Source organism: Carcharhinus amblyrhynchos, chromosome 23 (genome assembly GCF_965287045.1).
Source record: "Carcharhinus amblyrhynchos chromosome 23, sCarAmb.v2.hapA, whole genome shotgun sequence".
In the NCBI taxonomy this organism is placed as follows: domain Eukaryota; kingdom Metazoa; phylum Chordata; class Chondrichthyes; order Carcharhiniformes; family Carcharhinidae; genus Carcharhinus; species Carcharhinus amblyrhynchos.
Genome location: NC_137346.1, coordinates 34,762,589 through 34,776,380, shown reverse-complemented (window position 1 = coordinate 34,776,380; position 13,792 = coordinate 34,762,589). Strand labels below are relative to the sequence as shown.

At 43.5% G+C, this 13,792-nt stretch overlaps 1 protein-coding gene across 7 annotated transcripts in view; it reads right to left on the bottom strand.

Annotated features, from left to right (window-relative positions):
* LOC145357510 (septin-5-like) overlaps nt 1-13,792 on the bottom strand; it is a 113,190-nt gene that overhangs the window by 75,132 nt on the left and 24,266 nt on the right. Inside the window, exon 2 of one of the 7 annotated variants that reach the window (XM_080210923.1) lies at nt 10,126-10,176. The exons of 4 other annotated variants lie outside the window; for them this stretch is intronic. In XM_080210923.1, the coding sequence (XP_080067049.1) occupies nt 10,126-10,161 (36 nt within the window). In that variant the 5' untranslated portion in view covers nt 10,162-10,176. Of the gene's footprint in view, nt 1-105; nt 313-10,125; nt 10,177-13,792 lie in introns of those variants that run through there. 2 more of the 7 variants (XM_080210922.1, XM_080210929.1) reach the window with 2 other exon arrangements.

Genomic DNA, 13,792 nt, shown 5'->3' with positions numbered 1-13,792 from the left:
TGAAAGCCTCAATTTTTAGGATGCATATCTCTCCCAGGAAAAGGTGGCACACAACTGGAGAGGGCAGGTAAGCCCGCCTATCCAAATTCCCATGAAGGCAGTCACCTTGGTCAGCATTGGGACATTCACTGTTGAGGGGCCACAACTGGACAGGCACCATGAATGGTGACAATATCCTCACACCCAATCCTCCCCATCACATCCCGCATTCGCTTTTGGTTTACAAGCTGTAGATGCTGTAAGTATCCACCCTTCGCTACAGCCTTCTCCCTGTGCCTTGCTGCCTTCAGACACACGCGATCTGCAGCCTGCCTGAGGAAGGAAGGAATAAAAAAGAGAACCTGGTGAAGAATTCAGAGCACTTTCACAATTTCACATTTGCAACTGCCAGCTCAGGTACTGATATTCTGTGTCTTGATGATCACCAAGGGGCAGGAGCTGGCCAGCCAGGGCACAGGGAAATGATGGCACAGGTGCCAGCTTGCCAGAGGTTAAGGTTGCAGATGGTTTCTGCTGCAGTGGATTGGAAGCTGCAGCTTTTCACTGATGGGAATGTATAAGAAAATCCTTGGTGCATTGAGAACCCCGCTGGAAAATCTGCAGTCAAACAGAAGGAGCCTGGCAACAACTTGGCACAAGGTTTGTACAAAGCTTAAAAACATCCTAAGATGACAGTGACGAACTGGGTTCACAGGCTTGTGGACACAATCATGATGCAATGTCTGGCCAGGTTGTCAGCACTGTCCATTGCAGCAGAAGCAGCAACCATTCAACATCTGAATACTGCACTGGAAGCTCAGGCTGCTGCCATCAGCTTTTGGGATTTCAATGTGCAAAGGGGCTTACAGCAGGCCAACAATCTGTCCTCAAACATATTACAAGGACTGCTGAGGTACTATACTGTGCGAGGGGCAGTGGCTCCATTGAGCACAAACCTGCCATCCTCCCACCACTGCCACTCCAGCAGTGCCTTTGCTGTTACATGTTAAACAGCTAGCCCTGATTACTGCTACCTAATCAATGGCTGGATCTTTCCGGCCCAGGGCTGCTCAAGGACATTGTCCAAAGGAAGGCACAGCCCTATCGATAATATGGATGTGAGTTAAAAAGTACAGATGCTATCGGCACAACCACATCAGTTCAATTTATCACAGAAAGCAGTCAAACAAAACCAAGTCACCTTGAGCTTCCTAACTCCATCCACACAGCTCAATGCTCAGCACTGTATGGCAGCGGCTCAATATAAACTTTGCCGCATTCTATGGGAATTACAATCTAATCAGAGGACATCTACCTAGGAACCTGCAGTTTTGGATAATAATCATCAGGAACATAGAATTTTATAGAGAATATACAGCAGAGGTTCACAAACAGTCACCACCCAGAAACACTCTGGTATTAACCCTTACCGCCTATATTCAGTAAACTCTGTCCAAAATACACTGTACCCGACAACATCCTTTCAAATTCAGCTCACCCAGATTCATTTGTGAATGGTGGCTACTTTAACAAGTAATGTTCTCCTGTGATACAGCCACTGATCATTAATATTCATTATATGATATCTTCACCACCATAGATCGGAACGGATAATATTCTTTAGTATGACAAACACTGATGTATCATCAGCATTACCACAGACAGTCTTGGTAAACTCATCCACAATAGGCAGAGAGAGGGTACAAATCATTGTCCACCCACATATCCCAGTGACAGTGAAGGACACCATAATGTAAATGGCAACAAAAGAATGTGCAATCCAATTTCTGTTCATTTGGATTTTAGATAGACTCCAATGAAAATGTGCACTGAATTTTATAAGGTTAACTGATTTTCACAAGTTCACATAAACAGGCTAGAATCTTCCGTTCTGAAGTCTAGGTTGAGTGGTGGACGTGGAAATGGCAGTGATTTCCACTGGAGGGCGGGATGGCAGACCACACGTAATCTTGCACTGGTCAGCTCATTACATATGTATCAGCAAAGGGCTGACTAAATCTCAATGTGGGGCGACCCTGCTGTTTACCTCACAGGGTTGAGTGTCCAGGTGCCATATTTAAAGGGCACACAGACAGCCGTTCACTCACTGCAGGCCAGGAGCTCCAGGTTCTGCCAGGACCAGGATGTCACGGAGTCGATAAAGTGTGTTCCCCATGGTTCAGCAAATCCTTCCTGGAGATTCTTCTCCAAGCCAAGCAGGAATGGTGGGAGCTGCCGTTTCCCAGCGATTACAGCAGGAGGCCTTCTTTCTGATCACAGTGGCCTGGGTGGAGGTCACAGCAGAGGTTAGCACCCACAAAATCTTCCAAAGAACTGCACAGCAGTGCAGGAAGAGGATGGGCAATTTACAGCATTACACCAGGGCAAGTGACTGTCTACTCATTGCAAAGTGACACTCCTAAGGGCATCAGGCAATGGGAGTGTGAATGTGCACAGGGATATCAGACAAGAGTTTGGGTTACAGGACTCAGCAGCAGATTGGCCATGTGCATTGAACGTGTGCCAGCCACTTCATCCCCCCACTGTTCTCTCAGTTGCAGAACATTCTGCTTGTTAATCACTTACTGGGAAGGGCTCAGGAGTTGCCATTGTCATGCATACTCCTGCACTGCTCATGCACCTACTGGGATGACAATCAATTCTTCTGTCTGTCTGCAAGACAAGAACACAGTTAGTACAAGAACACAGATGAGAGAGGGAGCCAAGGCTGGAGACAGCATTTTGGACATTCGAGTCCTCGCCTCTTTCAAGGAAGGGCCAGTGAGCTAGCCAGGGAGGAGCAGGACCGTGCCTGTGCTGAAGGTGAGATAAGTCTACCCCAGGAAGCCAGTGAGGAAGATGCCAATCTGCATATAATCAAGTAGCAGGAGTAGCCTGCTTCGCATTTACTGAAAGTCCCCTGGTCGCCACACTGTAACCCAAACTCTTGTCTGATATCCCTGTGCACACTCACACTCCCACTGCCTGATGCCCTTAGGAGTGTCACTTTGCAATGAGTAGACAGTCACTTCCCATGGTGTAATGCTGTTCGGATACATTAAGGGAGAATTTAACATGGCCAATGGCTAACTTGCACACCTTTGGACTGTGGGAGGAAACCTACAGAGACACGGGGAGAATGTGCAAACACCACACATTGTGCCACCCCATTTAATATCATGGCTGATCTGATAGTAACCTTAAATCTGTACGCTGTCTACTCCCGATAACCTATCACCGCCTTGTTTACAAAGGATCTATCTAGCTTTGCTTTAAAAATGTTCAAAGTCTCTGCTTCCATCACATTTTCAGGAAGAGTGTTCCAAAGACTCACTTCGGTCTTAAATGGACAACCCCTTATTTTAAAACAGTTCATTTTAATTAATTTGTCACTGGCTGGACGTAAAGGGAACCAAGACAAAGTAGTAAACTATTCTTACCAGTCTGTTACAGACACATCTACTCACAGCACTGATAGGAGTGGCCACCCTTCAGTTCACATGAAGAGAAATTCTTGTATTTTGTGAAGAAATCATCCACCATAGCATTTATGTAACAGCCCAAAACTGGGAATCCATGGGGCTCTGTGGGCCATCAGTATACGCTGCATTCCACCACAATCTAACGACATGGCCAGACACATCTCTCATTCCATTATCACTAAAGGCAGAACAACAACCCTGGTTCAATGTGGCAGGGTAGGGACTACAACATGCACAACTTAGAATGAGATGCCAGTTATAGCACACGGCTGCCTATATCAAACTGACCCCAATACTGCAGGATCAGACCAAAACTCAGTTACCTTATCACGTTCAGACAAGGATAGTGGTGAACCATCAGGCAATGAATTGGAGAAGATGCCATAAACATAACCAATCTCAATCCTGGTGGAGCTCAGGACCTTATTATTCATTCTATAATGTGAGGTGTGCGTTGCTGTCAGATCAGCATTTATTGCCCATCTCTAATTGCCCTCGAGAAGGTGGTGATGAGCCACCTTCTCGAGCCATTGCAGTCCATGGGGTAAAGGTACATCTACAGTGCTGCTAGGAAAGGAGTTAAGAACAAGAGTCAGCCATTTGGCCCTTCTGGCCTACTTTGCCATTCAAAAGATCATGACTGATCACTTAACTTCCACAGCCTCCAGGGTAGAGAATTCCAACAATTCACCACCCTCTGACTGAAGAAATTCCTCTCGCCTCAGTTTGAAATGGCCACTTATTCGGAGACTGTTTCCCCTGCAAGTGTCAGGGAAAACATCCAATCTGCACATAAGTTTCAATGAGATCACCTGTCATTCTTTGAGACTGTAGAGAATACAATCTCTCCTTATAAAACCAACTCAGCGATTAATCTGGTGAATCTCTGTTGCATTCCCCTATATTTAGTATGATGTGGACTGGGGTAGACACAGTAAGAAGTCTCACAACACCAGATTAAAGTGCAACAGTTTTATTTGGAATTATGAGATTTTGGAGTGCACAGCATATATAGAAAGGACACAAACGTAAGATAATGTTATCTTGCAATTGTGTCTCTGTCTATATATGCTGTGTTTGTGAACCCATCTCTCCACTCATTTAAATGAAGGAGCAGCACTCCAAAAGGTCATGATTCCAAATAAACCTGGTGTTGTGAGACTTCTTACTATATTAAGTATATCCTTCCTTAGGTAAGGAGACTAAACTGTACACAATACTCCAGGTTTAGTGTGACCAAAGCCTTATACAATCGCATCAAGACATATTTAATTCTGTATTCAAATCCCTTTGCAATGATTGTCAACATACCATTTGTCTTCCTCATTAACTGCTGCACCACATGCCAGCTTTTAGGGACTTTTGAACAAAGACACCTTGGTCCCTTTGGACATTAACACTTACCAACCTCTCACCATTTAAGATTTATTTTGCCTTTCCATTTTTCTGCCAAAGTAGCGAACTTCATACTTATCCACATCACATTCCATCTATCATGTTCTTGCCCATTCAATTAGCTTGTCCAAATCTCCTTGCATTCTTCTCTCAACTCACATTCCCACCTAGTTTTGTCACTAACAAATTTGGGAATATTACACTTGGTCTCCACATCCAAATCATTTATATAAATCATGAACAGCTGTGGCTCCAGCACTGATCCTTGCCACTAGTAACAGCCTGCCATCCTGAGAATGACTTTTTTATTCCTATTCTTGGCTTTCTATCTATTAACCAATTCTCAAACCATACTGGCAGATGTGCCCTTTGAGCTTCCATGTCTTCTAATTTTGTTCACTAACCTCTTGCATGGGACCTTATCACAGGTCTTTTGAACATCCAAATACACCACATGCACTGGTTTTCCTTTATCTACGTTCCAAGTAACATCCTTAAAAAACTCCAATAGCTTTGTCAAACATGATTTCTCTTTCATAAATCCATGTTGGCTCAGTCCAATTATATCATTATTTTCTTAATGTTCATTAATCACATCCTTTATAATAATCCTAACCTTTTCCTTACTACTGACATTTTCCCTTTCTCTCTCCCAACCTTCTTAAATAGTGGAATTATGTTTGTTACTTTCCAGCCTGCAAGAACATTTCAAGAATCTATAGAATTTTGAAAGATAGCCACCAATGTGTCCATTATCTCAATAGCTATTTCCTGCAGCACTGCAAACTATACTGGTCCAAGGGATTTATTAACCTTCATTCCAATTAATTTTTCGATTATTAATACCAATCTCTTTCAGGTTCTCATTTTCACTAGTCCCTTGGTTCCCTAGTATTTCTGGGAGATTTTTTATATCTTCCTCTATGAAGGCAGACTAAATAATTGTTCAGTTGCTTCACTATTTCCCCATTCTCCATTATGAATTCTCCTGTCTCTACCTGTAACTGACCCACATTTGTCCTTGCTAATCCTTTCCTTCATACATATCTGTTACTCTCTTACTTTCATTCATATTCTCTTTTCCCTTCCTTTATCAGTTTCTTATCCTTCTTTGCTGGATTCTAAATTGCTTTCAATCCTTGGGCTCACCATTTGTTCTGGCAACCTTACAAGCCATTTCCTTTCACCTCATGCTATTTTTAACTTTTTTTGTTAGCTACAGTTGATTCACTTTTCCTATCGGGTCTTTGTGTCTCAGAGGAATGTATATTTTGGAATCACAGTATTGTTACAGTGTAGAAGGAGGCCATTTGGCCCATCATGTCTGCACTGTCTCTCCAAATGAGCATTATGACTTAGTACCATTCCCCTGCACATTGTTTCTATTCAAGTAATCGTCTAATGCTCTCTTAAATGCCTTGATTGAATCTGCCTCCACCACACTTCCAGACAGAGCATTCTGGACCTGAATATCGCTGTGTGAAAAAGCTTCTTCTCACATCACATTTGCTTCTTTTGCAAGTCACTTTAAATCTGTGCCCTCTCGTTCTCGCTCCTTTTATAAGGGGGACAGTTGTTTCCCTTGCTGTAGGCCATGTAAAACTTCTTCAACTACTAGCCATTGCCTATCTCCCAACAAATCATTTAATGTGTTTTCCCAGTCCACCATAGCCAAATTGCCCCTTACCCCTTCATAGTTTCCAGTGTTCAGATTTAAGGCCCTAGTTTCAGAATGAATTATCTCACTTTCAAATTTAATTTAAAATTTTTTCATATTACGGTCACTATTTCCTAATGGCTTCTTGTCAGCAGGCTATTAATTAGTCCTTTCTCATTAGACAGTACTAAATCTAAAATAGCCCAATCTGTTAATGTTAATGCTGAGATACAGTACATGCTTTTGGTAATTCAGAGCAGCTGTCCCTATCTGGAAAAGGATTAGAGATTAATTCTTTCCACAATATACAATCAGTGGAATTAACACAATCCTTAGTTGGTTCCTCATAATCAGAAACCCATCTGGTACACACTCCAGGAAATCATCCTCCACAGCATTTGTGCTAATTAGGTTTACCCAGTTTACAAATATACTGAAATCGCCCATTATTTACCAATTTTATATGCAGCTCAAATTTCCTGAATTACATTGTGCCCAATATTACAACTGCAATTTGGTATTCTGTAAACAACTCCCACCAACGTTTGCTGCCCCTTGCTGGGTTTTAACTACACCCACTTTTTCCATAGTGGTTTGTTCATTCACTTTGCAGCTTCTTAGATATTCTAATTGAGGGTTTGTAAGGCTTGTTCTAAATTCAACCTGAACTAGCTATTGTGAACCAGTTCAGTGAACTCCTGGCCCTCACATGACTGCTAAACCCGGAATAGTCCCTTAACTGAGGAGTTAGAACGAAGTGAGGAGATTAAGCATTTGTCTGGTTCATTGACATGCAATTGTAAAGCCGTGTAAAGTGTTCTTCCTATTGTGACAATGATATGTCTTACCAGCAAAATGCAATGCAACTTCCTTTGATAGAAGCTCTCAACTCTTTTGACCTCCGCACTGGACATACTGCTGAAGACAAGAGTAACAACTGCACTGAAACACTGGCGCACAGCATCCTGACCTGGGTCTTCATTGTTTCTACTAAAGTAACCTGGAATTCTCTACTTCACGGTGTTAACACGTGGATTTTAACAGTTCAAGAAAGTGGCCCACCAGCATCATTTCATGGCAACTAGGAGCAAGCAATACCAATATCCCACTTCAGGTGTCACTGACTTGCTACCATATTTTGGTTTAAAAAATTACATTTCATGATGGGCCCTTCTGATCCAGAGCCAGAAATATCACAAGCAGCTCCAGCTGTCTGGCTTCGTCTATTATACTATTTCTCCATAGGGATTATGAGTAATAACCTTAAAAGAATACATCTAGTTAGCGGCTAAATATCAAAATATCACAATTCTGCAGACTACCCATGAGCTAAAAGGGATTTTCACTAGTTTATGCAAAAGATTTGATCCTAGCCAAAGCCCAGATGTTACATCTTGTTCAGTTCTGGAGGTACTGCAGTTGTGGGATCTTAAATATACCTCAATAAGGAGAGGGAAAATCAACTATTTTCTACATTTTTCTGAGTTTGAGAGATATTGTTGAAATGACAAATGTGAAAAAGAGAAAAGGATGACCTACTTTCCCTGATCACAAGATGTCTCAAAGTGCCTGGCCGCCAACAAGGCACTTTTGAAATGAAGTGCAATCTTTATTATTGGGCAAGATTCTCCAGCGGGATTCTCTGGCCCCGCTGCACTGAACGAAGATTTGGCTGAGCGCCAAATTCTCTGTTCTCATTTACAGCAAGTTCCTTTATTGATGCTCACGGAGGCATAAATATTGCCTCATCCACTGGAGATAATGCTCCAGATCTTCTTTGAAATGATATCATGGGATCGTTTACATCCACTCAAGAGGGCAGATGGGCTACAGTTTAATATCTCATCCAAACGACAGCATCTCTGACAATGCAGCACTCCTTCAGTACTACAGTGGAGTGTCAGCTTTGGTCTTTGTGCTCAGAGCCCAAGAATGGGACTTGAATACAGAACCTTGAGACTCAAGGGCATGACAGTGCTACCAGCTGAGCCAAAGCTGATGGCAAATGGAAGGAAGGGCAACTGGTAATCTCAAGAAATGCCCAATAGCAACAATAATTATCCTCTAATGACCTCAGGATCTTGTTACATGACAGAAGAACCTCAGTTAGTTTAGCAACAAATATTACAGCCGGCAGCTCCCTGCAGTGGGCTAGGTGGTGGGATGGGCAGATCTGCATAATTGCAGGGGAGGCTGTGCGGCCCATTTCCGCTAGTGGGAAAACAAACTCAGTTTAGTCAGTAGCGGATGCTTGAATCAATATCTCTGTCAATGGTCTCCATACTTCAAATCCTCTGCACGTTTCACCCTCCTGCCTATTTCTCTCCATCACTGTATGTCATTTTGTGGCTCAGAGGTGCACCAACTAAATATTGGAAATCCACATTCCAATTTCAAAGAGATCCTATTCTAGATTCATACACCAGATCTCCAGAGGTCCACTAATCCATCAAAATGCTTCCTTCACAGAAGAAAAGGAATTCTTTTATTGCATCAGACAACACTTAATCTCAAATACTTCCAGGCACAAGTGAAACACACACTCTAAAAATATTTTCCAGTCTCTGCCACATCTCTCTCAGACACATCACCTTATAGTGTGGTATGTTTGTTAAGAAACAATTGCCTTTCAACACATCATCCAAGGAGAATCGTAGAATCCCTGCAGTGCAGGAGGCATTTGGCCCATTGAGTCTGCACTGACCACAATCCTTCCTAGGCCCTATTCCCGTATCCCCACTCTGCTAATCCCCCTGACACTAAGGTCAATTTAGCATGGCCAATTAAACTAACTGGCATATCTTTGGGCTGTGGGAGGAAACCAGAGCACCCAGAGGAAACCCACCCAGACATGGGGAGAATATGCAAACTCCACACAGTGATCGGAGGCCGGAATTGAACCAGAGTCCCTGGTGTTGAGAGACAGTATTGCTAACCACCATGCCACGGGGCCTCCCAAGTGAGTGGTCATTTTGCATGAGTCTTAGATAGGTCGTGTGAACAGCCTACTCACCCGTTGGAAGCATTCACATCTCAGCAGAGTTTAATTCTGTTTACACACAAAGTTCATATGTGTAACTTTCCAGCAATAACATCAATCAGCAATGGAAACCCTGGCATAACAGCTAGCCAAATCAGCCAGCTGAATGCACAGCAGGGCTCTGTGATGTCTCAGCGAAGCAGCTTCTGTTACAGTACCTGATCAATATGTAAGTAGTGGTATGAGGTGCATGCCAATGAGTGCAATACCTGACAGGCACTGTGAAGTGTGGATGTTCTGTATTGTCTGTTTATCATATAGTGCATACAACTGTAAGAAAAACACAGCTAGAATGCTCACATTACATTAACAAAGTCACAATTGAAACTTTTAAACTGGGAACCCAGTCAAAATCCATTATTAATACCTGCAGTTTTATGTATTAGATTTTATTAATAGTTAGAGCCCCATGGAAGAGAATTAACGACTAAGAATAAGGATAAATACTCCAAGGTTTATCAGGAAGATGGCCTGGGTTAGTTCATCCTGGTGAAAGGAAGTGCCGATGCCCTCGTATTTATTAAGTAAATGTGCTGATACTGGGGGAGAGAATTCACAACACTGCCACATACCTCGACAACTCCAGGCATCTCTGTGTAACAAGCCATATTCCAAGTCAGTCTCTGCAATAAATCAATGGACAGTCTGAGGAGACAGTGCCTGCTGGTTCCCTAGCACCGCAATGAGTCACAGCTCTCCAAACAGATGGAACTACACAATCTCATTGACATATTCCCACCCACTATCAGTGATGACAGTGACAGGGCACAGACAGCAGGGACACTGTTCAAATCTGAGTGGGAAAAGGTGCAATAGGAATATTGTACATATCCAGATACTTTTAACCGCTATTGTAGAAGAAACAACTTGCATTTTTTAAATTTGTAACCTCTTAACTGCCAAGCTATATTTCACACAGTCTCTCAAAAGCTTCTTGCGATTAAAAACAGATTCTGAGAAAAAAAAAGTTGATTGGAAAGGCAGTTTACTGTAACAAAATATTCCTAATGCAAAATAAAATGCTTGCAGTCCAACAGGCTGAGGGATGTCCCTGTTGCAGAGATCACACGAAAAATACGTCGTGCCCAGTAAGAGATGTCACATTCCTAACTTTCAAAAAACAGACTTTATCCAAGGTAAACTTGAATTTAAAAAGTGGACACGGTGCTCTCTCAAAATGGTTGCAGAAAATCAGTTGGCTTGTGTGTGTGTTTTTTCAACTGACACAGACAACGAGCTGGATTTTCGTCTGAGGGGCAGGTAGCAGATATCTGGAAATATCCTGCCTCTGGAGAAAAGGGCAGAGTTTTTGTTCTGGGAATGCTGATGTTGGGCCTTCTGCCCACCAGAAACAGTTCCAAGGCAGTCGCAGGGGCTGCTGAGTGCCAAGGAGGGCTGGTCAAAATGTCATTAACTCCAATGCATAGCAATAGCTTTCAACCAAGCCATTCTGGTGATCAAAACTGGATGGAAAAATGAGTTTTCATCTGAAGACCCAAAAGTCCTGAGCAGACTGCAGAAAACACTAGGAGAAATCAGCCAGCTGCAGAAAAATGCTATGTCATCTTTCAGGGCCTGGAGGCCAAACATCCTTAATGAGCCTCCCAGCCTGATTCCACAACTCCAAGTCCACCTGTAAAGAAAAATAACCTCCTGACATGAAATCCACAAGCGCCTAGCTTTGTGACCAACTGAACATACATCTCTTCAACGGAATCCTGCAGCAATCCAGATACCTGACTCCAGTTATTTGACTCCATCTGAACTACAGTTCAGTGGAAAACATTTCTTTCCTTACGGGGCCCACAGTCACTTTTCTTTTATGAACCGAACGCATGAAATATGAACTGTTCTTTTAGTTTACAACTTGTAAAAGTATATTAGTTTCTTTAACTATACCTTCCTTATGCATGTGGGAGTAATTCACAAAGCGGTTAGACTTCAGGGTCAATTGTATGAATCAATAACCCATTTTATTTTAACCTACAAAGATCTGCTGCTGTTTGTTTAGATGGAACACACACTAAAGGGGGCTCAGAGACACACACGTCTATCTTTCCAGTAAAGGAAGGAGAATGGGGGTTCCACTTTACCTTTCCTGCTCTGTCCATAACAGCTGGCATGGGTGAGAGGTGCCATTGGGGTTGGGAGGAGCAGCATGAGTTCGCAGGGAAGAGGCATAAATAAGGACTTCTGAATTTCCCTTTCAAAAGCTCCCTCATCCAGACTGTGGTTCATGACATCAGAGGGCGCATAAACCGTGAGTCCTTGAAAAGACGGCCCGACTCAATCAGATGCTCTTCTCTGCAATGGCCAGGTCAGGGGCGCAGAGTGCAGGGCTCACAACCTACAACAGCCCACACACTCATCCCTACGTTGGCAAAATTTGGGGGGAGCTGGAAATCGGGGAATGGGGTCCTGCCTGCCAGTTTCAAAGGTTCACAGAGTCAAGGAGACAGCTCAATATGTTAGAGAGGATACTGGAAAATAAGAATGGGTTTTCAGGGTGTAAACTGACCACACTCACCCACTCATTGTCTGATAACTCTAAGCCAATGGTTGCCACACTTGTTGAGGCCAACAGGATTGAATATCAAATAAAGGACCAAATTCTTCCAGGGTCATCTATGGTGGGAAATGCAGTGAGAATTCCACTGGGTGAGTCAGCGTAATCCAGATTACAATTTACCCACACTTAGTCATTGATTTGGAGTTTGCGGAGATTATCACCAGCAAGTGATGCGTCGGATTGAGAGAAGCAGGCAGCACAGTAGCACCGGGCGGGGGGGGGGGGGGGGGGGGTGTGTGTGTGCATGGTAGCACAGTGGTTAGTACTGCTGCTTCACAGCTCCAGAGACCTGGGTTCTATTCCTGGCTTGGGTCACTGTCTGTGTGGAGTTTGCACATTCTCTCTGTGTCTGCATGGGTTTCCTCCCACAGTCAAAGATGTGTGGGTTAGGTTGATTGGCCATGCTAAAATTGTCCCTTAGTTTCTTGAAATGTGTAGGTTAGAGGGATTAGCAGGTAAAATGTGTAGGGATATGGGAGTTGGGCCTGGGTGGGATTGTGGTCAGTGCAGACTCAATGGGCCAAATGGCCTTTTACTGTACTGTAGGGTTTCTATGATTCTCAGCCAGAAAGACTGGCACCTCAGAGACCTTTTTAACTCTGATCTCAGAGTGAAGTTGAAGGTCTGCCTTTGACCTGGTTCAATGGAGCGTGCAAGAGGGCATGCAAGGAGCAGGACCAAGCAGACCTAAAAAAATGATATGTCAACTTAGTGAAGCTACAACACATGACTACTTACATGCTAACAGCAAAAGTAGCAACTGATAGACAGAGTTAAGCGATCCCACAACCAATAGATTAGATCTAACTTCTGCAGTCTTGTCACATCCATTCACTAATGTGGATGACATGGCGGGCAACATGGTGGTACACTGGTTAGCACTGCTGCCTTACAGCGTCAGGGACCAGAGTTCAATTCTTTTCTTGAGTGACTCTGTGTGTGGAGTTTTCATGTTCTCCCTGTGTCTGAGTGGGATTCCTCCAAGGAGCTCCGGTTTGCTCACACCATCTAAACTGTGTAGATTAGGTGGATTGGCCACACTAAATTGCCCCTTAGTGCCCAAAGATGTGTAGGGTAGATGGATTAGTGGGGTAAAGGAGATAGGGCCCACGTAAACTGCTCTGTTGGGGAGTTGATGCAGACTCAATGGGCTGAATGGCCTCCTTCTGCATTGCAGGGATTCAATGACAACTAACTGAAGGAGGAAGCTCCACAAACATCTGCATCCTGAACTGTGGGACAACCCAGCGGATCCGTGGATGATCCATCCTGGCCACCTCCACAAGTCCCCAGCATCGCAGATTACTCCACATGATATCAAGAAAAATCTGAAGATACTGCAAAGACTATGGCCCTGACAATATTCCAGCAATAGTATTGAAAACTTGTGCTCCAGAACTTGTCACACCCCAACTAGGGTAGAGATAGAGGTAGTAGTAGTAGAGGTGGGTACAATTTTGTCTTTACAACAGCATTTAGACAGTAACACGGGTAAGATGGTATAGAGGGATATAGGCCAAATGAGGGCAATTGGAACTTGCTTTGGGGTTTAAAAAAAAAGGGCGGCATGGATAAGTTGGGCCAAAGGGCCTGTTTCCATGCTGTAAACCTCTATGACTCTATAACTAAGCTGTTCTAGTATATCTACCTGACAAATGTGCAAAATTGCC